Below are 25,808 nucleotides of genomic sequence, written 5' to 3'. Positions count from 1 at the left end.
ACCCTCAGGGCAAATAAATTATTCTCTGGGGCTTACCTCCAATCAGCATCGTGATGATACTGAATATTTTCTCCGCACCAGTAGTCGCCGACACATTACCAAACCCAACGCTTGTCAGACTGGAACACGTGAAATACAACGAAGTTATGTACGCCTCAGAGTGTGTCACGTTGCCCACGTCCTTGTGCAGACGTTCGGCGAGTGTGTTCATCCATCCTGTGATCACAGATTTATATGTAGTAAGTAAGTTAGATATTTAATAATAATATTCAATATTTCTAATAATTATAATTACGTATTTTTATTTATATGGATATCATTTCATGTAAGGTTTTATTTTTAAACTGTTGATGATATACAAACCTGCAGCCAGACCAAATTTTCAGGTAGGACAAAAGAAATCTTAGGGGGCATTATTATATAAAAACAATATTAATTTATAATATTTTAAATAATTTTAGAGTGAGCAATGATTGTGTTTATGGAGTGGAACCCCCTCTTTCCCCCCTGTAGTTATGGACCTGATGATACAGAACGTCAAACAACCACATAACGACCACAAAAATACAGTTTATTATTGTGTTTGTGAATATTTATGTTACTACCAGATCGAAAAGGGTTAGAATTGAGACTTTAATACATATCGATAAAAAAAAACTTTCAATTTTCGGTACAAATCGATAAAGCAAAACATGTTTTCCCTTTTATAAATACAATTTGGGTACTTATGGGTTAATTCCTTTTTAATATAAATTATAATTTACTCTCCATGGGATTTAAATGTAGTCATACAATATTGTGATTGGATGAATTCCATTAAAATGATTAATAATATTTGGTAATGTTTACTAAAGAATTGTTGGTTATATGTAGGAAGATACCTACATTATTATTATTTAGAGTCACTCGGGATCGTAATTTTTTATTACAGTAAAGATATAAGTTTTTTGTTTTTGATGTTTTAAAGTTTTAAATGTAATAAATGACTTTAAGTGCTTATGTCAAATACAAAAGTATGTTGAAAAAGTTTATTATATTTATTTTTGTTGGATATTAAACAAACATCAGTCAATACATATGATTGTAAAACTTAAATACGAGATCAGAAAGTCGTGCTTAAAAGAACCAAACTATAATCCGATAGAACGTAAATGCATTAACGAAGTCATGATTATTATGATCGTACCAAGTCAATACATACTCGTGAAAAAGACGGATATTTGTATATTTTGATAAACTCAATAGATACCAATTCGTTTAAATCTGAGCATAAATGCGGTGATTATATGAAAAAAAAAATCAGATGTGTTATTTTTTTAAATATCGATTATTTGTTACGGAAAACCGATGTATGGTTATCGACCTAACCTAATACCCACGACTAATAATTTGATTGTCCACCAAGGAATCGTTTTTTATATGTCTTGCTGCATTATTTTTCAGTTATTAAAATATATACGCTTAATATACATGTGTTTAATGTAATACAATATTATTTTTAAGTAGTCGAATGCTATTGTAGACTTGATGATATTACAGTATACCTGAGTAATCATATATCCCAGTATATCATAGTTGTTAGGCACGTAGATTTTACAGAGATAAATAATGAAATATACAGTAAAACATTACAGCCGAGATCTGCTCTTTCAGTAAATTTAATGGATTACATAAAAGCGTATAGTGAATTTAAACATTATATAATAATAACGAAACAATACATGTTATATAAAATATGAATTCCAAATAATACGGTCTTTGTTTACCGTCGATATAATATTATATCGTAAACAGAGAAAAAAATCGTACTATTTTTCCGTAATTTTATGTTTAAGTATTATTCGTTCGATACTGGGTGCGTGCATAGTATACTATATCAGCTGTTCCTGTGTTTTATATTGCGTTCGTATTATTATTGTGTGTACCACACATGCGTTGTTTGCGCAAAAATAAATAATTATTAAGTAACATGATGAATCACATGATTAAAAATGCCAACACACCGACCCTCCACTGGTTAGAGCATTCGGCCACACACACACACACACACTCACATACCCGCACACCCAGACATCAGCTACCGTGTTAGAGGGTTTTATTACAGGCCCAGAGCATCGTAGTAGAATTTCCGAGCGCAGATGAGCCACGCTACGCCCGCTTGTGATATATATTATATTTAAATTACACAGGACCTGGTCGTAATTACAAACGTACAACTTAAAATTGGATTTATTAGTTTCGAACGGCTCTTTTATCATATCGTCGAAAATATAATATAAAAACAACGAAAACCCGCAGCTTGCCCACGCGGTGTTACTAACTTGCAATTATTATTTTGAGAGGGATTTGTAATTTTTATTTTTGATCTATACAAATATTTCATTTTATAGGAAAAATTAAGAGACATCTATGAATAATATTTGTTGTTAGTTTAGAAATCGCGACAGCAAAAACCATATGAAAAGTCGAAAAATAGGCCAAATCCGAGAGACGTGTATCTATCCCGAAAACATATTTATGTTAATACTATAATAGTACTATAATTGGGAGTTTATAATTAATTAATTAATATTATGATCATGCAATATAATATGTCAAACGTCCACCGTGTTATTACCAAACAGTTATAGGTTTTTTTGACTATTGTTTATTTTGTAAATACATACATATGTATATAGTATAATAAATATTGCTACCATTGTACTTATATTTTCGCTGACGAGAGCTCATTTATTAAGTATCGAGTGCACGATTATGTAACGTTTCCTAAAGATCTGAATCCCGGATTGTAAATGATGCTTTCTAGACTTCTAGTTCATCAATAATTAATATTAGAAAGCGGATAAAATTGCAAAGCTGATGGAACACGGCGGTATTACGGTAGGTATATAAAAATAAAATAATGATTATTATTATTTATTTAACCATACTATTTTATGTAGTATAAGCTACCATTACTAATTACCTTAGTGCCAGTGCTATTTGGTTTGCTAAACAAACGCATAGTGTTTTAAGAATGAAATTAACCAAGATATTTAGCGAAAAAGACAAACCAATATTAGAAATACTGTCGGTATACTTTAAATTTAGCTTCATTGATCACTTGTTTTTTTACGTTAAAAGCTACATCATACCATGTAGGTACTTATTCTCGAAAATTTAATTACTACTCGTACTGTTACAAATTTATAATATGTGAATTCATAATAAAAATACAATAAAAGTTTTCAAAAAAGTTTTTACCACCACCATACTATAAATTAAAATTAAAAAAAAATAGTATATCTTCAATTAAACTTAAACGGCAAAACAACATTTTTGACTTGCTAACGAAGTAATAATGATTTACATACAGTCTGTAGAAGGGAAACGAAGTTCCATAGTATATCATTTTTATTATCAATACATTTAATTAGTATATACCCTAAAACATTTGGGTGCACATGAATTCCTTCCTAAATATATAGGTAAGCATCCTTTTTTTCACTCGGATTGCCTCCCATAAATTATAAATTTATTTATCAATACTGACGATATTAGGTTAAGGTGCTATCGATTATTGTATCAACTTTTGAATTGTTCAGTAATATGATTTTATGACATCATTAGTGATAATATCTATGATATAGTAATTTATCAACTAAAGTTTTGACAGAAAATAATATATAATAATTGTATTTAATTGTTATTATTATTCTTATTATTTATTAAAATATTATAAAAACATAGAGTAATCATCAATCAATGTTAGAAATTCAACTTCAAATAATATCCGAACTAGAATTCGATTAATTTATCTATCTCATTCTAGTAGATGAGAATGAATTTTCTAAAATAGCAGGCATTTGGAAATTCATGATTCGAGGAAATTCGAGGATCAAACGGGAAGCAACTTGAGTTTATTTACCCAAAAATACTATTCCAAGATTCGGAACAACTGTTTACACAGAGATGCAATTAAGACGCAAAAAGGCTACCCGAATTTGGACCGCAATCGGATATTTTAGAACAATACAACAAAGTACTAAAATATGTTATAGATTATATATTCTATGAGTTGCTTTTGGCTTATAAGAAAACGTTACTAGTATACCTATGTGTTTTATAAAAGTATGTAATTTTTAATTTTTTATAACCATAAAAAAAATATATTATGATATATTATTACTATTAAAATGTATAATATAATATTTTAATTTTTTGTTTTTAAGGTTCACAGTGATATTAAGCAGACCATGGTAGTATTAAACGGATTTTTCGAGGAGTATAGGAAAATATTACGATACAATCGTATATAATATTTTAATGTTTAACAAATATTTTCAATTAAAATATAATAATACTTTACAATGTCCTTGAACGATAAATTCACTGATAATCCGTCAGACACAAACTATACCACGAACGGTATTTATTCTACGTGACTAAGGTTTTCACTGTTCAGAAAACTTCATAAATTTGATTAACCTATATTATAATGATTATAATGCACATTTGAGAGACTTTTAACCGTTTAAAATGCGTTTTAACTTGAAAACAAATATGCCAACGAATATGGAATGACCTATACTGAAATTCATTCATATCCGTTTGGATAAAAACTGATAAAATAAATGCAGTCATATATTCAAGGGTGTGTGTACTTAAAAAATATGCACCTTGGTTCAGAACAATAAAAATCGATCAGGTATCGTCCGGACCATTAAAATGTATAATATTTTGTCTGAATCGCTAAAAATGATAACCACTACAACTGTATGTGTCGAGTTGAACTCAATAGTCAATTCTGACAGCATAGAATCGTTATCATAACTCTGTATTTTTAGTTTATGTTTTTTTGTTCATAATAATTATTTACTCACATTTATGAAAACAAAAACTGTTATTACTTTATAAAATGTTTACTTTAAAACTTATCGAGGTAATTTAGGCACAAACTTAAATTTAATGACAAAAAACCACGGTTTAGCAAGTCTTTCATGTAAAAATTTACGGGTACAAAAAAACAATTATTTATTTGAGAACTAAAAATCATTATAATTTTCAGCTGGGTTAACCATTTTTAGGATTGATAATTTCATTTAAACTTGTTGCTTAGTTTTTTTCATTTAGTTGTATCTTTGTAATATAATATCATATACATTTATATATTGTGTAAGATTTAAAAGTAATGCTTCCATAAATTTGAATGTTTAAAGTGTTCATCAATTTTAAAGGTTTGTTTTCACGAGGAAATAGTTTCAAGTTAAAGATATCGTTAACAACCAAAATCTATGCTAATGATATAAGACCAACATAATAATTGTATCACAATTAATTACAAATGTATTAAATAATTTTTGTTCAATAGATTTTCCCTTTCCTTGTTTAAATGTGGTTTAAAAAAGCAATGTTTTCAACATTTGTCCAATAAGCATAAATACATAATATATGCATATAAAAATCCTTAAAAATCATCAAGCAGTGAAATAACAAGTATAATAACTCATTGCATTATTGCAACAAACTTTGCACCAAATATTAGTTTTTCCTATGAATTATTCATGTTTAAAACTTTATATTAATTCTATATTGAAATAAGCGTAATCGGGAACATATTATATCACATAAGTCACTGGATCACAAACTATGTTTAGCATAAATTATTGTTTCTATTTAGAAATTAAAAATAATAATGCAAAATATGGGAAATCATAACCGTCACTGAAATGAAAATTTATGTGCAAAACAAATAAGAACGACGTATACCCATACGAAGTTAAATTTTTACGTTTTTATTTTAAACATTGTTTTGTTACGAATACCCGGATTTTTGGAAGTTGAAAAGTTACGCATGCGTAACTAACAAACTGAATATATAATTTACGATTCAAAATCTTGAAGTTGCAACACATGGAAATGTTTAAAACTAAAGACATATATAATATATCTTGTCACTTAAGAAAGTGGTGACCAGAAAGTGTGAATCGTGAGACCGTTAAATTCTGCCGGGAAGTCTGCAGTACCCCTAAAATTTCTGGTTTTTCTACATAGTTTTCGAAAAATTAATTAATTATTCAAAAATGTGTAATATAGTTAAATATATGAATTATATGCAGACACATAATATGGATTCAAATGGCTGAAAAAAAATATAGGAATTAATCACATCATTGGAAATAGGTTTGAAAAAATATTATAAATTGATATAGTGTACTCAGAAATCAACAATGAAGGTGGTTTTTTTAAATATAAACTTCAAGTAGAGTAGATTACCAGAAACTGTGCTCTAGACTCGTGTTACAAGCAATGGAAATAGCTTTGAAAAAAAATCATATAAACAACGAAAACAACGATGATTAAAAACATTAATCAACAAAACAAATTATCAGCAATTACACGATTTAAAGAATCAACATGTCATAGAAGTATTATATGCTATTCCACGTAAGAACTAAATAACGTGCCAGCTACATTCAAAATGTTTTCAATTCTTATTGCAATAACACATCAACTAAACATATTACACCAAAATGCTGACTTATTGTATTCTTACCTCTACCTGTACGTAGCATATTTATATTTAACTACATATTATTACAGAGTACAATAATTTAGATCTGTCTGTCGACGTTATCACGCGTAAACATTAATTTAATCTGTCAATATTTCATACCAGCTGTCGACACATCGATCTTCGATTAGGTATACCGGTTGATATTTTAATTAAACCGTAGAATCTCTGCTCGTACTATAGATCACGTACTCTGGCGTCCGGCTACAGCGGTCGTGACCGGTGGACTGACAAAAAGGTCACCGACCACCACCGCCGCCTATGAGTCTGCAACGTTTGAGAGGCACAACAATATTGGTTTGTACACCAACAAATCATACGATTTTATCATCTCGTGTTTATTATATATTTTGTTTATTATTCAGCCATAAATAACATTTTATAATATTATTAACATAACAACAATATTTAAAGTATTTGTTTTTTTATAAATGAGTTTATTTTTTAAGCACAATTACATACCACTACTATACCAGTCGCATAACTATCCTATTTCAGGGGTATTTACATATTACGTGCCTCAGACGAATCATAAAATCACATTATATTATTTAGATTGGAAAGCTTATAATAGGAAAGTGCAAACAAAAATTCATCAGTCCACGCACTCGTTTTCTAGGGTTTTTAAAAATCACTCTTATATTTGTACCACTGATAGCAATCGTGCGAATCGGGCGTGTTATATTAATTATTTGAAAACTTATTCCCATTTGTTAGATATATACGATAGGTTCATACCTACTTTAATATAGTGACCGAAATTATTCGAGGTCTATAATACAAGAATAACGTGATTCGATAAATCATTATTTTATTCGATGTATATTGGAGCGTTTCGTCCCACGTTTCCTACCACGTTTATACAATATCTCATCGTACCCGTGTGGATATTTAAAAAATATAAAAAAATAATAATAATAAAAGCAATGAATTTTTTTATGTTACATCAACATCGTACATAGTATAATATACTATAGGCACTCATGTTATTATAAAGTAGAAAAGTGCAGTCCATGGTACTCCCGACATAATAACATATTTTATATCATCGCTATATATGTATTTTAAACCATAGCCTGCTGAGGTTCAGTTTTTATGCGTTCGTATTTTTTTTTTTTTTTTTTTTTTTTTTTTCCCTTAGAATGTGATACACAAAAGTTGAACAAAATAACATTATTATAATATCTGAAAATTTTGGATTTCATCGACCACGTCACTGAGTTCACCGAAATGTATAAAAACGACGTACATGATATAATATAATATAAGCACTCGGCGCGTATCGGTGAGAAACGAAATGCGTAAAATAAAAAATATGAAAAATTCACGAGCTGTCGGCGAATTCAACCATTTTTCATATTGATGGTTATTATATACACTATATTCAAATATCGGACGATCGACCAAATATAATATTACACCTACGTATATTACACACACACACACATATTTAAACATATATTACATAGTCACATTGTAGGTACAGGCGAACGACTTATTCCATCGACGTGACCTGAAACGGGCGCAAGACAGCCGTCATCACGCCCTGCAGAAGGTTTGACAACGGTGGCGCATAAACTCAATACGCTCGGAATCGTTTAGTTCTCGGCCAAAACTATCGAAGCTCTAACCAAGTGACGGTTGATGGAGTGACAGGGATGATGGTAGTGGTAGTGGAGGGGGGTGATTTAAACCGACACAACGAACACCGTCAGCCGTCTATCTGGACGATTGATTTCTGAATGTTGTGGATGCGGCATCACCTCGGCCGTAAGACAAAAGCGTGGCTTATGAACAACAAAATAAATAAATGGAAGATTCTGATGGAACGTGTTCCCCGGAGTGAAGTCCACGATTCCCATTTTTTCTCGTGCGTCAGATCTTTTGATAAACGACCTTTGTGGGATAAAAAGTATTTAGAATACGGGAAAGAATAAGTCATTAAAAGAATAAATGAATAAAAAAAAAAATATGTTTCCGACAGTACTTTTAGTCAAAATGTGCACTGTTGCACCCGAGACCAACATTACTGTGATATACGCAGCGACCGTATTAAATACAAATCGTCACGACAAGCTCGTTAAAAAATATATTACGATTTTCGCATTAAAAAACTCAGTGACTTCCCGGAAGCCATTTTTGTTCGCAAAACAATTTAGGGATCATCGAGAGACATTCCTTAATGACGATAATATTAAAATATATGGTTGAAAGGCCCAGTCGTGAATAAATTATCGACATAGGTATTTACAACAGTAAGCCGCAACTAATGTACAATAAATGTATTCATAGTCCTATGTCGTAGTCAAACCCCATCCTCCGAGTTTTGTTCACAATAATAATCTTTTTTTTTTCATTCATATGGCATACAATAATAATCATAATAATATATTAAAATATATAACTCGTACAAAAACTCTTAAATTCTTGATTTTGCTATCAACAACAACCGAAGAAGGCCTCAATGAACTAGCCATAGTATAAACTTAAGAACACCTAAACAAAATCTTCTCAGAACCAGAAATTATTCAAGTTATTTTGATTAAAGCTTGTTAGTCATAAGACGAATTTAGGCTGGAAAAATCATTATAAATATGACTAAACTTTATTAACTATATTTGGTTCTAATCAAATTTAAAGACTCACAATTATTAAATATTATTGTCACAAAAGATTGAAAAAAAAAAAATTAAACTTGATAGCGATTTGCGGTATTTTATTGTAGTTCAAGACCTAACCTCTAAATCAAATATCATAAATTTTTTTTTTTTGAAACGCCAATGCACAAATATGATGCGTAAAGTGCACTTGGTATCCCACAAACGCGAACGAGTGCAGACTCGTCACAATAATTTAAGTGATATGTTTTAGAGAGACTTGTGACTGAAATATTGGACGCTATCAATAATATATTATTAATCAGTGACGATGGCGTGATGAACGGGATTGAATGACGCCTAAACTTTATGACGGAAATTATTTTTTTGAGTGGTTGGTTGGATACATTATGGTAAGCAATAACATAAAACAAAAATAAAAATAATACTAATTATTGTAGTCACGTGATTATTATATTTATATAATTATGTTTAAGGGTTTAATTTTGGGTAGGCACTGAAATATAATATTATGCTGTGCAGTATGGTTTATAATTAATGTTCACCACGCCACTGTAACAATATTAGTTCTATAGTTTTACTGAAAGCGAAAAATCAGAGGTGCGTTACTCCGAGGTATAATAACTTTGACTTGAAAGTTCTTTGGTATTGTTGTTAATAATTATTACCGCTTATTAAATTGTTACGTAACAGAGGTGTAACACAAATAGAACCCATTTGCTCTGCAGAATATTCTTCAAAAATGATTCGAAAGAATTCGTACCTAGCGCGAACGGCTCAAACACATAATTTGTATTATTTTAACCGTGTCATTAAAGTATTAATTATTATTGTTATATTATACGCATATCCACTGCGCTATTTGGTCATATATTTATAGTTACAACAAACAAATGATATTGTTATACCCACAACACACGTGGACAAGCATAATATTTTCAGCCCATCACATTTGACAGTGTTATTATATTGTGCGTTGATCGAGCCAAAGCATGTAGGTACGTGATGATTTGATAATACACGTACATACAGCTGCAGTCACCGTAGGTAGAAATTATTTTTTCAATTCTATATTTATATTTAAAATAAAAATAAAAAATACCAAATTAGACAAGACTTAAGCTAGTGTTAAGACATAAATAAACACGTAAAACGTTCGTTACATCTCTCGTTTTTATAATCGATTTTTAAACATAATATATAAGTATGCGTGTTTAACTACACACGTTCGCCAGTGCAAAAATAAAAATTTATTATTTTGATACTAATGCAATAATAAATTTTGATAATTTTACTAATGTTTATCGAAATTACCAACACTCACCCTCGCCGTTTAAATTTTTGAAATAACGTATCCCAATTAGTTAAAAGTATATTTTATATAATATTTGTAAATAAATTATTTTTTCTTTTGAAAAACAATACAGTATCTTCACAGTTTAATGTATAATCTTACCTTTTTCTGAGACAAAATATCGTATTAAATAAATAATTTTAAAATGTTTATCGTTTTAATTAAATATTATGTGTTTCATCAATTACTATTATTTTAGTATTAAAATATGTAAAGGTAATAATATGATGAATTCGTAATATACAAAATGATTTAAAATGTTAAAGAATTTATAGCGATGGAAAAAAAAACTCAATACTCGTATTTTAAAGTTATAATAAACAATGAAAATGCCATGCTATAAAATATAGGATCACTACATGGATCCGTTTAAAAGGAAAAAAACGTCCTACGATAACATTATTCATCAACTATATACGCATAAAACATTTATATTTAAAATGTAATGTTGTAAAAAGATAAATTGGATAACTTAAGAGTCACTCTAAATATTAAATGATAAGAATATTTTCAAGTATATTTATACATTCATTTTAAAATTGTTAAGTTTGAAACCAAGGACCGGGAAACCCTAGATGTGCTTAAAAACTATCAACATATAGAAGACACTGCATATTTTGTATGTGTTAAAGAGGCCGGGTTTTCATTTGTTTTCGAAACCACTGTGGTGTACATTCAAATTATACTAAACTTATATATTTGTGTGAAGTAATAGTTGCGTAAATAATACTACATGGTTTATATATATATATATATAATTTTTAGTTACATATCGCGTAGACAATGTTCACTAAGTTTGAAAGTACTTATGGAAGCATATAAAGTGAAACAAAAAAAATATTTCTGTTTTCATATTTTAGTATTTTTTAAGACTACCTATTAAGGGTTTTAATTAACAATTTTGAGATTAATAATGTAGTAGGTACTTATTAGAATTATTAGGGGAATATTTTTTTAAGGTTTTATATCTAAGCCTCAACTTTAAAAGTCTAACTAAGTTATGAGGAAATTGGTAACATGAAATAATTACATACAATAAGGCCTTAAATTGTATTCGTAATATTATTAAAAATATATTGGAGGTCAGAGGGATTGATTATATGGCAATCGTTTACTTTTATGGAAGTCAACCATTTTTTTAACTCATTATTTGTTTCTATGGTACGAATTTGTATGGTATCCGAGCACTATATCAACTAAACAATTGATAAGTAACTATAATATTAAGAAATCGGTACATTAAACAAATAGGCAGATACTAAGTAATAGATTGTATATTAATATAATAAAGAATTCCAAAAATTTAAGCTTTTGCAAAAGACTAAATAACACGAATATATGCCGCATGTGGCCTGTGGACCGCATTCAGTGACCTTTGCTTTAAAAAATGTTACGAATTTACAATTAAACGGGCTTAAGACAAAGCCTCGTTTTCCATTCGTGTGTATAGTTATAGCAGGTACGTTTGAAGAATAAAAAAAAGTGCTTTTTTGAGATGACTTACTAAAATATAGGTACTATATAATACACGCGTTTTTTAGAATTTGAATAATAATACTATAACGTCATGTGATAATTATGATTATAGGTATACTATGGCAGCGCCGTTTGGACGGAATCGATATATTTTATTTCCTGTCCCGAACGCCGACGTCGGTACAGCAGATGCGTAGTAGTTCGTTATCATTTGACTCCGCAAGAGAGCTGCCAACACGACGATTATTCCGGACGAGAATGACGTTGAGCAGTTGAGGCTGAGGCGTTAACGACAGGGATTTTTTAAAGGATCTTATGCACATTGTACGCTCGAGAATCAACCAGTGTGACAATAATAATATAGGTAATAATATATAATATAATAAACGCGACACGGTGAGATTTACTAGAATATAATATACGAGTATTTTTAAAGGTGAAATAAAAATCACGACGTTTATAAATAAACTGTAGGCGACGCCGGCGATGCAGTCCACTGGGGACACGGTCAGAAATTTGACCTACCCTCTCCGCCAACCACTACCACGGTATCGTCCCCGTCACCCAAGACCGTAGAAATCATTTCATTACTATTGTAATAATAATATGTACCTAGGTAGGTAGGTAGGTAGGTAGGAACGTATACTAAGCACCCGTCGTCGTGGACTATAATACAGATATGATAATTTAATACACACACATTTAATAGGTATGTACATACCGAGCTACACGTGTTTTATGACGGGGGAGGAATGCGGAGACGATGGAAGCGAGGTCTGTGCATTTGTTTTTTGACAATCTGCGTGTACCTGCCCTTAATTTTAGTCCTACACCCTCTCGCGCCGCTGGTTTTGTCACAACTCCTCATGAATATATAAATTTCATTATACTTACGCATAATATGTATATACATACACACCCACCCCTCACCCCTGAGACCCACCATAGCCCGTCATCGCATACGGTTTTAGTATATTATTATATATGGTGCGTTTCACGAAGTGTTATAATAATAATAATAATTATTATTATTATATTATTATAATATAAATTAAACACCGTTTGTTGTCACACCGCACGGCCAATGTATTCTCCGTGGACATATTATTATTATTATTCGAGTGTGAAACCTAAAAATGCCGTCATCACCACAAATATAAAGAGCCGAAAAATAGATGACTGCGTATTACTGCGTGCACTCGACAGCTGTAGTTATAATATTTTTAATATTATTTAACGGTATAATATATTAAAGATAGTTACTTTTTTTTATTATTATTAACTCGAATTATCGTTGTGTTATTATTATTATTATTATTCACGAGTGAATCCACAAAATGCCATCGCCACCCTGAATAAAGAAGTTGGCAATTTACTATTGATGAATATAATAATATAATATAATAATCTGCCGTCAAATCCCATTAAACACTAAGCAGTAACTCGAAAAACGTAATTCTTACAATAAAACGTTTTTCAACACTAAATATTAGTCCACAGAGTAAAATTGATAATTTTTTAAATATCAAAAAGTCAGTTTGTTATTATAATATTACGTTCCAAATAGTTTACATACATTTTATGGGATTTAATGTTCTTAACGCATAGTGGCTTACATGAATCAAAAATCGAAAACCATAACAAGTACACTTTCATTTAGAGTAATCAACAAAATTCTTCTGCAGGCATCATTGGCAGGGCCGGCGCTATCTTTTGCGAGGCCCTGGACAAAACTTACCTAACCAATAACCATAGTCACCTATTACGATTTCCATATAAAATATTTGGCTGCATCCGAATTGGTTCCCGACATTCCAGGCAACGCACATCTGAATTGGTTCCCGATACAGACTTACGAAAAAGCAAAATACAATATAATATAAATGAAACATTTAATATTATAATTAATATTTTAAATGAAAAAATTGATGAATTCTTCGATTATATTTTAAAAATTATATTGAAAAAGATAGCTCACTTCCACCAACAATGTGGGCTGAATATACCAGTAGTATAGAACGAACTACTAATTATTATTGCTGTGAATCATTTCACAGCAAATTCAACAGTTACTTTTATTCCACACATCCAAACATATTTCAATTTATGGATGTACTAACAGAAGTTCAAATTGAAACTTATATAAAATTGCGAAGTTCGAACAAACTACAAAACCTGAAGTCTAAAAAATAAGGAAATATTTATAAAAACAGAAATGGACAAATATAAAGTAACGAAATCAGTAGATTTGAATTTTTAAAAAATGTTTGTTATAAGTTTTTACCTCAATAATAGAAAATAATAACTATAAAACAAATGAACGAATTAAAAAAAACAAACGATATACCGCTTATTTTATATTTTTAAATTAAGATTTTAATTTTTTTTTAATGTTTGTTGTATAATATTATGTATTAAGCCAAAATTTTAACAACTCGGGAACTAATTCGGATATACCCTTTGTAACAACCCGGAAACCAATTCGGATATACCCTTTGAAAGAACCCAGGAATCAATTCGGACGTTTCGGAACCAATTCGGACATTCCAAAATATTTTACAATGTAAATTTTAAGCGCGAGGTCCTGGATAAATGTCCCGCTATGTCCGTCCTCTACCGCCACTTAACGCTAGCCCTGAGCGTACACATATCCATAGACATATAAAACAACTAGATAGTCAACTGTGAATTACATTCCCATAAGAACGTTGAAGTTGGGCCGCCATATGCCAACAGGGCAATTTTTACATAAAAACTCAATAGATAAGATACCTATATTGATAAGTGATAATAAATAATAATTCAAATAATGAAAAAACGAATTTCTTTTCATATTCTATAGTCAAAATGTCAACTACAAATTAAATTACATAAAGTAGTAATAAGTACATAATATACTACAGTACAAATATTTATATTAATTTTGTTATCTTTAATAAATATTCTTATCAACCATGCGATTTTGTAAACATTGCCCTGTTGGCCTGTTGGCATATGGCGGCTGACTTCAATATTATCCCGTAGTCGGCTATTTAGTTGTCTTATATGTCTATGCACATATCTCACAGCAATATGTAGGCTGTCTTGACGTGAAAATACACCAATATAATATCTGTCTTGTCTTTACGACAGAATACAATAATCCATATAGAATCAGCCATAAAATATTTAAGCCACAACCAAACTAGCATTCATGTCGAGTAAACAAAAATCGCCCTCAATGTTTTTACGCTTTCTTTTTCATTCGTCATCATTGCTTGTCCAGTAGGTAGTATGATATGTCTATGACTGACTCGCGCATACTTTTTTTTTCTACTCGTGCTCGTATTATATCGTTACGCGTATCATTATAACTATTATCGCCGTTATATTATTATATTTAATATTTATTATTATTATTATTATCATCATCGTCATTTTCATTCGTATATTCGCTAGCGCACGTATCGTCAACGGCAGTGGCATCGACGACGTACGTAAAAACGACATGTAACTGTCGTTTTGATATTCATTACGCGTGACTACCATCCGCGCGCCATACTTAACGATCAACAGGCGACGCGCATAAATCCGGACGCCGGTGTAATGCCATTTCACCGTGTCGAGAATTTGCAAAACGGTTTAATGATGACGTCGGTTTAATTTCGGGACGATCGTATAATAACGTTGAACGCGAATTAATTTAATCGCTATGCAAATTGACTTTGTTTATTTTTTTCTGGCCAGCCGCATTGTAATCTTTGTCCGGGCTCCAGCATTAGCTAATCCTCGGTGTCCCCATCCCCCTCCTATTGCGCGTATTAGCAAGTTAATTAATTAATTAATCGTGTTCGACTGCGAAAATCATTCGTTGAACCACTTACGATATTGTATTATAATAAAACAACAACAACAACAACAATAATAATATTAATAATAATAATAATGCGGTTCACCGTCTACCCACAACTTAGAGTTCAAAAGTCTAAAAACTTTAAGAGATGCGTAGGAACCCGTTTGAATGTGAAAAGTTTGTATTTGCATTTGTTCGATAACGAAATATGTTTTCATTCACGATCCAATAATATACATTATATAAGACGTAGGTAGGTACCACATAATAGAATATAGTTACATAATTTATTTCAACCGATTTTCAAACTTTCTGTTCAATAATTTTAAAATATTTTATTTTTTCTTGAACATAATATTACATAAAGTAAATAACAAATATCCTAATTATATCAAATTTGGTACAGTATAAGCCTTGTACAAAACGTCTTCTATTGTTTGGTAAGGTTATACAATACGTTTGTTTATGATCTCACGTCGATCACTGATTGCTATATAACTACACTTTCAGAGAGAAATCTAATAATATTGTAAAACTTAGCTAGAAATAAAGACTGTGAAGTAATTCAAAATTCCGCAATGTATATATTTTAACAAATACACTTGAACTTAGGTTTTACATTTTGTTCCAACAATGCAATATTACCTATTGGGCATTGGTCGCTATACAATAAAAAGAGACACCATGATAATTTATTATAATTTCCCGGAACAGTTAATATAGTCGAATTGACACAATAAATACAATGGTCAATGAAGAATACAATCATTCATTTATTTCCTGTATACTGCAATGTGAATATTATCGTTACTAAAATAAATTATATTATTGATTTTTGTAAATCAAAGTACCTATTTCTACAACTTCCTATATAATATAATATTATATAGGAGGCGAAGGACGCACATATTATTATATTACCTAATATTATGTTTCTAATTGTTCGCATTGTCCTTATCGATATTATATTATGATAATTCTTGGTGCTACCTATTTTATAATATATACATAATCTATGCTTATACTTAAATAAAAGTTCATCATAAGATATGTAAAAATAGATGAATATTATATTATCTCGTTAACTTCAATAGTCACTATGTATGCGTCTACAATCGACTTTACTTATCGCTAATTATAGTTATAAAGTTTTGAATTATGAGATGATTAATAGCAAAACTATATAGAATATAAAATTTGGAAATAAGTTATTGTATAAATAAGTTTAAGCTATAAATAAAGAGGAAAAACTAGTGGTACCTACATTTTAGAAAAATGCATTTTTCCAACAATGAGACAATAAAAAATACGGATAGAGAATATTTCCGTTTCCGTAGCATAGTATATTAAGTAAGGACCTATATTATAGTGTATATTACATTGTATTTAAATTATACCTACGTATTCTTATAAAATTTCAAATCATCTTATCAATATTGGACAGTTGTAGATGACAATAGTCGTTAATATTAAACCACAGTACAACTGTAACTTCACACAGATTATGAATTATTATTATTTTTATATTTACCTATACACTTACTTTTCTGTACAGTAAATTTGATTCACTAGGTAGTTCAATTATTTGAGATATAAATATGACCAGAACCTAAACATTTGATTTTTATTACGACGTAAAAGCCGATAGTAAATTTCTGTTTTTATATTTACTATATCGAATGTTTTATTATTTTTCCAATATTAAGTTTGTACCTTCCAACAAATATTTATCGTTTTAGAAATTTGAGTAGAAAAAATGAAACAACTCAATTTTCGAGTATTTTCTATTGTATCTTATTTAAAATAAGTTAATTAAAAAAATTCTTTAAGTACTGCTAATGTTTGTTTGTGTATAATTTACACAATATGTGAAACAAGAAACACACATTAAGGTAAATCGATCATAAATAACTTTGTAAAGTAATTTTAGAGTTTAAATACCCTTTAGAAAAATTAAACAGTATATATTATAATCTTCTTCAAGGTTGTCTGAAAGTCCTTTCTTTGAAGACTTTTGAAAAAGATTAGTTATATGATGTTCATTTAAAAAAATTTCCTAAATGACAAATTCTTATTAAATCAAATCAAAATTTACAATAATTGGAGAAATATTTAATTTATGTACATCGTTTTCATTAAAAAAAAACCGAAAAGCTATAGTATTTATTTAATTGGAAAATATAAAGTTTGACCATGAGTAATTTTTTTTTTTAATTTTCCTTGAAAGAACAAGTCATTCTCATTCATATAGTTCATACTTGTATTTATTTCTAGTAAAGTAAAAAGTATGTAATGTCTATATTTCTATAATAATAATTCAACATATATATTTTCACAAAATTATATAACAATATAAAATGTATTTTTTTCATGTACTACCAACTACCATATTGCACTTTTTAGATTATCCTTTAGTAGTAATGTCTCAACGCCATTAAAAAAAATATCATATCGAGCATACTGAGAAAAAATGGAAGTTATTCAATGATGATCCCTATAAAAGTAAATTGTTTATATTTTTGTTACTGGGATTGATGTTGAATCTTATTTTAAGTTACTAATATAATTAATGCGTTTGCTATCCATTTAAATTTAAATTCAAAATTGTTGACTTATAATTTAAAATAATAATTCTATAAAATAATTTTAACTTAGAACTTATCAAAACTTAATTGCCTGTCATTATATACACTTTTATTACGTATTAAACAGATAACTTTTTGTTCTTGGTTTTTAATTATATAGACAAATGCAATTTCATTTTAAAGCATATTTCAAAATTATTATTTATTTTATATTTATCAAGTATTGTTAACACATAATCTAACAATAGATTTGAGCATACATCACTTTGAGAGGACGCTACACACATATTTGCTGTCTCCGTCTTACTCGTACGTATAACATAGCAAATTTACGCTTAGCAGATCACGTTTAATTCAGTTAGTTTAAAAATTAGAGTAAATTGATCTTTTATGAAACTTGGAGATAAGAACATTATATTTGTTATTATATGGGTTTTTGAAGATAACTTAGTTTTTAAGTGAATTATAAGTATTTTTAATTTATGATTTTTCATATACGCAAAACTTGTTACGAAATTAAACTTTCGTAAAAAAAATCCACATACAAACACAGATAATGTTCTTAACATCAAGTTTCATAATAAATTGATCTACTCTATTTTTTAAACTAACTGAGCTAAACGTGATCTACTGAGCGTAAATTTGTTATGTTATGCACTTGTAAGTTGGAGATAATATGGTTGTGTAACGTCTTCTTAAGAAAAACAAATTCAATCTAACTTATGAGTTTATCACTATTACTTTTATTGTTTTTAGACATTATGTATATATATATATATATATATTGGTCAACTTCTCGCTTCATTTAGCTAGGTTAAGTATTATATTTTAAATTACTAAGTAGTATAAAATTAATAAATATAGAAGAAAAAAGAAATGTAGGAAACCACATGCCATTAGACAGTTTAATGAGTTTGTAAGTAATTTTCCTTGGTTTTCAATACATGAGGTTCTTAAATAACTTGATGCAATATTTCAATTCATGGCTCTTAAAAATATTTAAAGATGATACTAAATAATTTTTTTTATTGAAGTAATGTAAAAATATTTATGTTGAGGAAAACAAAAATAACCTAAAACCAATTTAAAAAGTTACATCAGTTGTCATAAAAGTAATTTTGGAGATTATTTCCGTATATTTATTTTTTAAATGATAACCAATATTTACCATAATACTAATGCACCTAGCAATACTGCTTTATGCATTCAATTCAAATGAAATAGCATTAAATGCATTACTATTTTATGTTGAATGAGTTTTTTTTCTTTAGAGATGTAAATATCCTTGAAATTATTATACAAATATAATTTGTTTCCATTCAAATCTCACTGGAAGTAAAATACATATCTTCTACCAATTTTTAGCTATATATACAACATTCTTTTTTTTTTTTTTCTATTCAAAGTTTACAAGAACCTAATTTCTAATAGAAAATATAAATATACCATATTTCGATGAAATGAATAAATGCGATACACGTATTATATACAAATCACAAACAAACGCTGTAGATTATGCTTATGTAGGTGTAAGTGTAATACATGTAAAAAGTAAATTTGACCCTTAGAAAACTGTACTACAATAATATAATATTATAATAATACAGTTTTATAAAATTATACTCACAAATCATATTTATCGATAGTAATAAATATTAAAATTTAATTCAGAGTCGTTTGAGATAATAAGAACCATCGATCATTTAAATTAGTTTGGTATTTATTTATTAAAACTTTAAAATAGTAACATACTTTATTAAAGCGTCATATCGATTTATTTTGAAACTATCGTTTTGGAAGATAAAATTATTTATTTTGTTATCGATCGCAACAAACGTATAATATTATGGTACCTACTTTATGCGTTTTAGCTGTAATTATTTGTTAAAAACTTATTAAATGTTTTTAATTTCTCTGTAGGTATTTAAAAATCTTAAACTGTCATTAGAATTAAAATTTTCAAAATTTATCGTTATACCAAAGTTTTGAATTTCTGCAAAAATCTGATATGTTTATATCGTAAAGACTATTCATTTTTAGTTTTTTTTTATTTATAATAATTATATAAACGAACTATTTTTTCTTCTTTAAATATTATTCATTCGTTTTTTTCAAGTCTTCAAAAACACTTGGAGTGCAGTAAAATTTTTTATCTTAAACCCACATATGAATAAGTAACTTTAACAATGATGGATGTGTTTAGTGATTTAATGTATCAAAAATATATAAAATATAGCTCCCTATAGGTGTTTACACTAATTCAAAATTGATTTTTATTTTTTCAAATTACCAAGATGTTTCTGGATTCGAATAAGTATATACGTACGATACTAAAATATTTTTTACCTAGATCCCATTCTCTTCCTTTTTCGTGGCGTTCGCTTTCAGCAATCACATACCATATGCACGCAAACCAATGTGCAACTAATGTGAATAGGAGCATCAAAAGTGTGAGAATCATGCCACCATATTGCGAATACCTGTCGATCTTTTGCAATAGTCTCGCTAACCTCAGTAGTCTGGTCAGCTTTAACAAATGAACTTGTCCTGAACCGGCTTCCTGTAAACCAGAAGAAAAAATCAAGGCAGATGTTGATAAAACCGTTACCTAATTAAAACTAACAGTCAAAGCAAAGGCATTTATTTTAAAAGTAGGATACTATGCGAAGAAGATAAACTAATCATTTTAAGTGGTGGGATAATGGAATATACATTATCTTATTACTTCAAATTAGTAGGTAGGTAGGTATACCTTCGTCTTCATCCAGAAGACACCATTAGATACGTTTTAATAATATTAAATTAATATATAATAATGTTAGTCCATAATTTGCATAAAATTCTGTGACTAAGTTCGTTTAAAAATTATTCAATATATATTAAAATATTATATAATATATACATTATAATAAAACGAATGCTCAAATTTTATCACCTCCATAGGAAAATATCTCACATTCGACGAATTGGTCAAAATGTTTTATAATATTACTATGAATATATCTTTTAAAAAAACACAGTATCCACATGCGTGTGTCTCCGTACGTATTACACACGAATGACATATCACATTTTCTTTCACTGGTTTCAATAGTAAGATGTTAGTTTTGATATTAAAGTGAATTACCTATTATAAATTTAAAGGTAAGATTGTTGTCTAAGCTCCACGTAGGTCTAACTGATATTATTGTTTTCAAGTCTGTTATATGACCTTTTATTGAAATTGTACATTTTTATTACATTTACAGGTCTGTTTGCACAATACTACTCCTAATCATATCTTACTCAAAAATAATGATATCAATAAAAGATTATGTGAGGCACTAGATAATAATCTTACCTCTAAATGTAATAATATGTGAATTTACTTTAACCTAAAAATCAACAGAACACTATTGAAAGACAATTTTCTATGTCACATATTATGTGAAGAAGGAGACACACGTACTACATCTTCTCAATAATTATTTATATGAATATTAATACGAACATTGTTAAAAATTGTCATTTATTTTTTCATGATAAACTGGTAGCCAAAATTTAATACCTAATTATTTGCTTATTTTATTCAATTACAAAATAACAAAACGTGACTTGCAGTCTGAATTATCACAAAGGAGGAACTATTGGATCTATAGTACAGTGAACTGTTGAAATTAATTTTTAATTTTTGAAATTTTGAAATGTTGAAAGAAATATATGATTGAATGATGTAAATGTATATTATAATATATTAAGTAGTGATCGCTCTAAATAGGTTATATTTTAATGGAACTCTTGTATAGAGCTCGCAGAAATGTTTAGTATAGCCAGTATAGGGCCTCCGATTTATTTTTGGAGGAGAGAATTAATTGGCTGCTTGCAACATCCAATAATCTGATAATTTTATAAGTAGATTGAGTTAGTTTTAACAATTAAGCTTGCAAAAAAATAATAATTCTGAAAAGCTACAATCGTACTAAATTCTGAAATAAATGTATTTTAATACAACGTTCTAACTTACAATTTTATTTTATACAGTTTGAAGAAAATTATTTGGTTAAGATGGTTAGGACCTAACCAATCTATTTTGTAATATAGATACTATAAATTTATTTTAAATAATTATGTTTTGATAATAACAATATTAATAACAGATAATTATATTTCTTTAATATTGGCTTAATATTGAAATGTTGCAATAAAATATCGAACGTTATGGTCCAATAAAATATGAAAAATAGATATTACCTATTGCAAATCGTATGGGTTAAAGTAGTTTAAATTTATTTTCCATACCTATCAATTTTCATCAAATTCCATTACTTCTTCACTGATAGGTAAAATCATTCATTTTTTCCCATAGACATATATAAACAACTAGATAGCCGACTATCCCCAAACACTGTACAGAATTTTGAAGTTTCTCCGCCATTTGTCTAAACGGCAATGTTATTTTTATGTGATAACACAATATTGATAATGGAAAAAACCATTATAAATTACTAATTTCTACCGAGTTGTAAACACATTTTTGTTGTTATCAAATATTGTTATCACATACAAATTTAAACATTGCCGTTTAGGCATATGGCGATTTAACTTCAAAGATAAGCCAGAGTCGGCCACCTAGTTGTTTATATATATCTATGTTTTTCCCTAGTTTGTTTTCAACGCGCTAGTCTGTGATAGGTGCATGTATAAAAACACATTCTGCCAAAATTTTGATAGCATATCATGCGTCGTGCAATATAGTGAAAAATAGCTTAATATACAATAGCAAAAATTTCTTAAGGTAGTTATACTCCATAGAATAAATCGCTACGGAGTGTGCGTTTTATTTATAATATCAATCAATTTTATCAGGAAAAATGTGAATACGTGTGTTGGCACGTGTCCCAGATATATAAAAATCTTACCATGAACATTTCATTGCATGGAAATTATTTTTTATTGAAAATTATTATACTTAAATATTAAAGTTATGAAAATAAAACTTTTCGAGATACTGAATTGTAAAAAAACATATTTTAATGTTTGATGAGAATTTTTGCGAAAAAAATCTATATAAATTCAAAATATTTTAGAATTAAATTATACAAATATTATTATTTATTATATCAGTATAAGTTAAGTGCTCTAGGCCAATACTATACTGACTTCACATCATAGGAAAATTTAAAAATTATATATTAAAGGTAATCTTTTTTGCACAAAATTGGATTCCAAAAATTTTAATATTAGTTTGTAATTTCAAAAATAAATTATTTTTCAAACTAGGTTTCTACTAAGTGAAAATACATTTTATAAAAATAAGCAACTACAAGTAACGTTTTCAATATTAATACATCAACTTAAATACCAATATATTTCTAACCAATCTATGAACTTACTGCAATCTATTAGCACAATCAAGATTTTCTGTTCCTTAAAGGATTCAGTTTATTTCTGTTCATAAAAAAATGATCATTTTTCGGTTGGATTAAATAAACTTATAAAAAACGCCTCTGATCAAAGGGGAAAAATCAATATTCTATAAAAATGTTTTTTTAATTTGGAAAACGAATGAGATTTTTAAAACTCACACAAATTCTATTGAGCAACAAAAACTTCGATCTACATGTGAAATTGATAGAATTCCTAAGACCAATAACGGACATTCACTGGAAATTGCATTACCTATCAGTAATAAGTTAAACATTAAAATGTCAAATAATGACGTATGTAATATTTTTAGAAGTAAAAATAAACATGAAAAGATGGACAAAATTGTAGTTAACTTCAAATAGTTGTCATTAAAAAATTTAATGTTTAACTCAGTAATAAATATCATCATTCATAATTTTAAAAGTATAAATAATTTAGAAATTTGTTATTGCTATACTTTTTAAAAGGTCTCCAAGTTAAAATACTTAGTTATCATTTTTAATGGTAACCTTTGATGGAATTATCATATTATATCCTAAACAGATAAACCGTCTCCGCTCAGAATAGATTTTCGTATACAATGATATAACATCATTGGATTAAAATTTAATTCCGTCCATTACAGTAACCTACTTGTGACCTCCTGTTGTACAGCAGAGCGATATTCACTTTCCCGCTTTTTATTATTGTTGTTATTATTATTATTATCATCTGTACCTTCCAGAATGTACATCAATATTATTCTATATTGAATTGGTTAAACTATGATTTAATACAAATACATTACCAATCACATATTACAAATACATGTTGGAAATCATAATACTAATGTTGATTGATCTATTTAGTTTTAGATTCTGAACGAAGTGATGAATGTATTGATTTTACAATGATGTGTGTGTTTTTTTTTGTGTGTCTGTGTACAGCATAACTAGTCGAAATAATGCTTCGATTTCAAACTTTGGGGGTGGTTTCCGATGTAAAATTGAAGATCCTTGATGCATTATAGAGGTCAAAAGTAAACATTTTCCAACAGTTTTCACAAAAATCGAGAAAAACAAAAAAATAATGACAGAAAAACGGGAATTTTTACGCAAAACCAGTTTTCGACCAAATCGATATTTTTATATGGTTGTCATTCAAAAACTAATCATTGTAAATACTTGAAATTTTCACCAAATGTTAATGTTAGTGATATCTATATACAGTTTAATTTTCAAAAAATTTCGACTTTTTTTGAGTTATTTATAGTCTTATAGACCACTGAAATTTTAAATTTTTTTTTAAGTGTCGGTAAAAAAATGTTGGACGACAAAAAAAACTTGAAAATTTAATACAAGATTCCTTATGTTTAGTTCTTATTGTAGCTAAAAAAAATTAAAAATCGTAAGTCACAATTTTTTTTAATAAGCGTTTATAGTTCAACATTTTACGAAATACGAAAATACGAAAATTTGCAAGTAATTTTGACATCCACGACTTACCTGCTTATTTATTAAAAAAATTGTTTCTAAAACCTATCCAAATTTGAAGTTTATATTTAAGATTACGACTGCAAGTTTTATACTTTCTTCAAGTATTAATGTATTATAACCTTCCATCAATTTGTAGACTGTCATACAATAAGTTCATATAATATACCTTATTAGATTATGTTATTAAGTTTTACTAGTATTTTCAGCGAAATACAATGGATTCTGTCAAGGCAGCTCAATTGATTCAATAAGATAAGCTGAAATAATGTTTTCCGTATTAAGAAAAATAATCCATTGTGAATCCTTTTTCGTAAGCGTTTGTTGATACTAAATTTAATTTATAGAACTGAAAGTCAAATAAGTTCCCCGAGGCCCGCATTCATCTATTCACACAAGCCATGACAATAGGCCACATCATCAAACATCAGAAAAAGAGAAAATTTAATTAAAAACGTTTACAGACAAATAAGTGTACATAGCTACGTAGGTATATAGGTGAACAGAATTTG

The 25,808-nt window shown here is 28.5% G+C and overlaps 1 protein-coding gene across 4 annotated transcripts in view; it reads right to left on the bottom strand.

Annotated features, from left to right (window-relative positions):
* Positions 1-25,808, bottom strand: part of Elk (Eag-like K[+] channel) — a 231,636-nt gene that overhangs the window by 16,239 nt on the left and 189,589 nt on the right. For all 4 annotated transcript variants that reach the window (XM_089221973.1, XM_089221972.1, XM_089221975.1 and 1 more), the window contains exons 8-9: positions 20,765-20,978; positions 37-216 (exon numbers count right to left, since the gene is read on the bottom strand). In XM_089221973.1, the coding sequence (XP_089078099.1) occupies positions 37-216; positions 20,765-20,978 (394 nt within the window). The remainder of the gene's footprint in view (positions 1-36; positions 217-20,764; positions 20,979-25,808) is intronic.

This window comes from Diuraphis noxia, unplaced genomic scaffold (genome assembly GCF_037042655.1).
Source record: "Diuraphis noxia isolate RWA-SAM2 unplaced genomic scaffold, SU_Dnox_SAM2 contig0003, whole genome shotgun sequence".
NCBI classification, from domain to species: domain Eukaryota; kingdom Metazoa; phylum Arthropoda; class Insecta; order Hemiptera; family Aphididae; genus Diuraphis; species Diuraphis noxia.
This window is presented reverse-complemented; position numbering and strand designations above follow the sequence as displayed.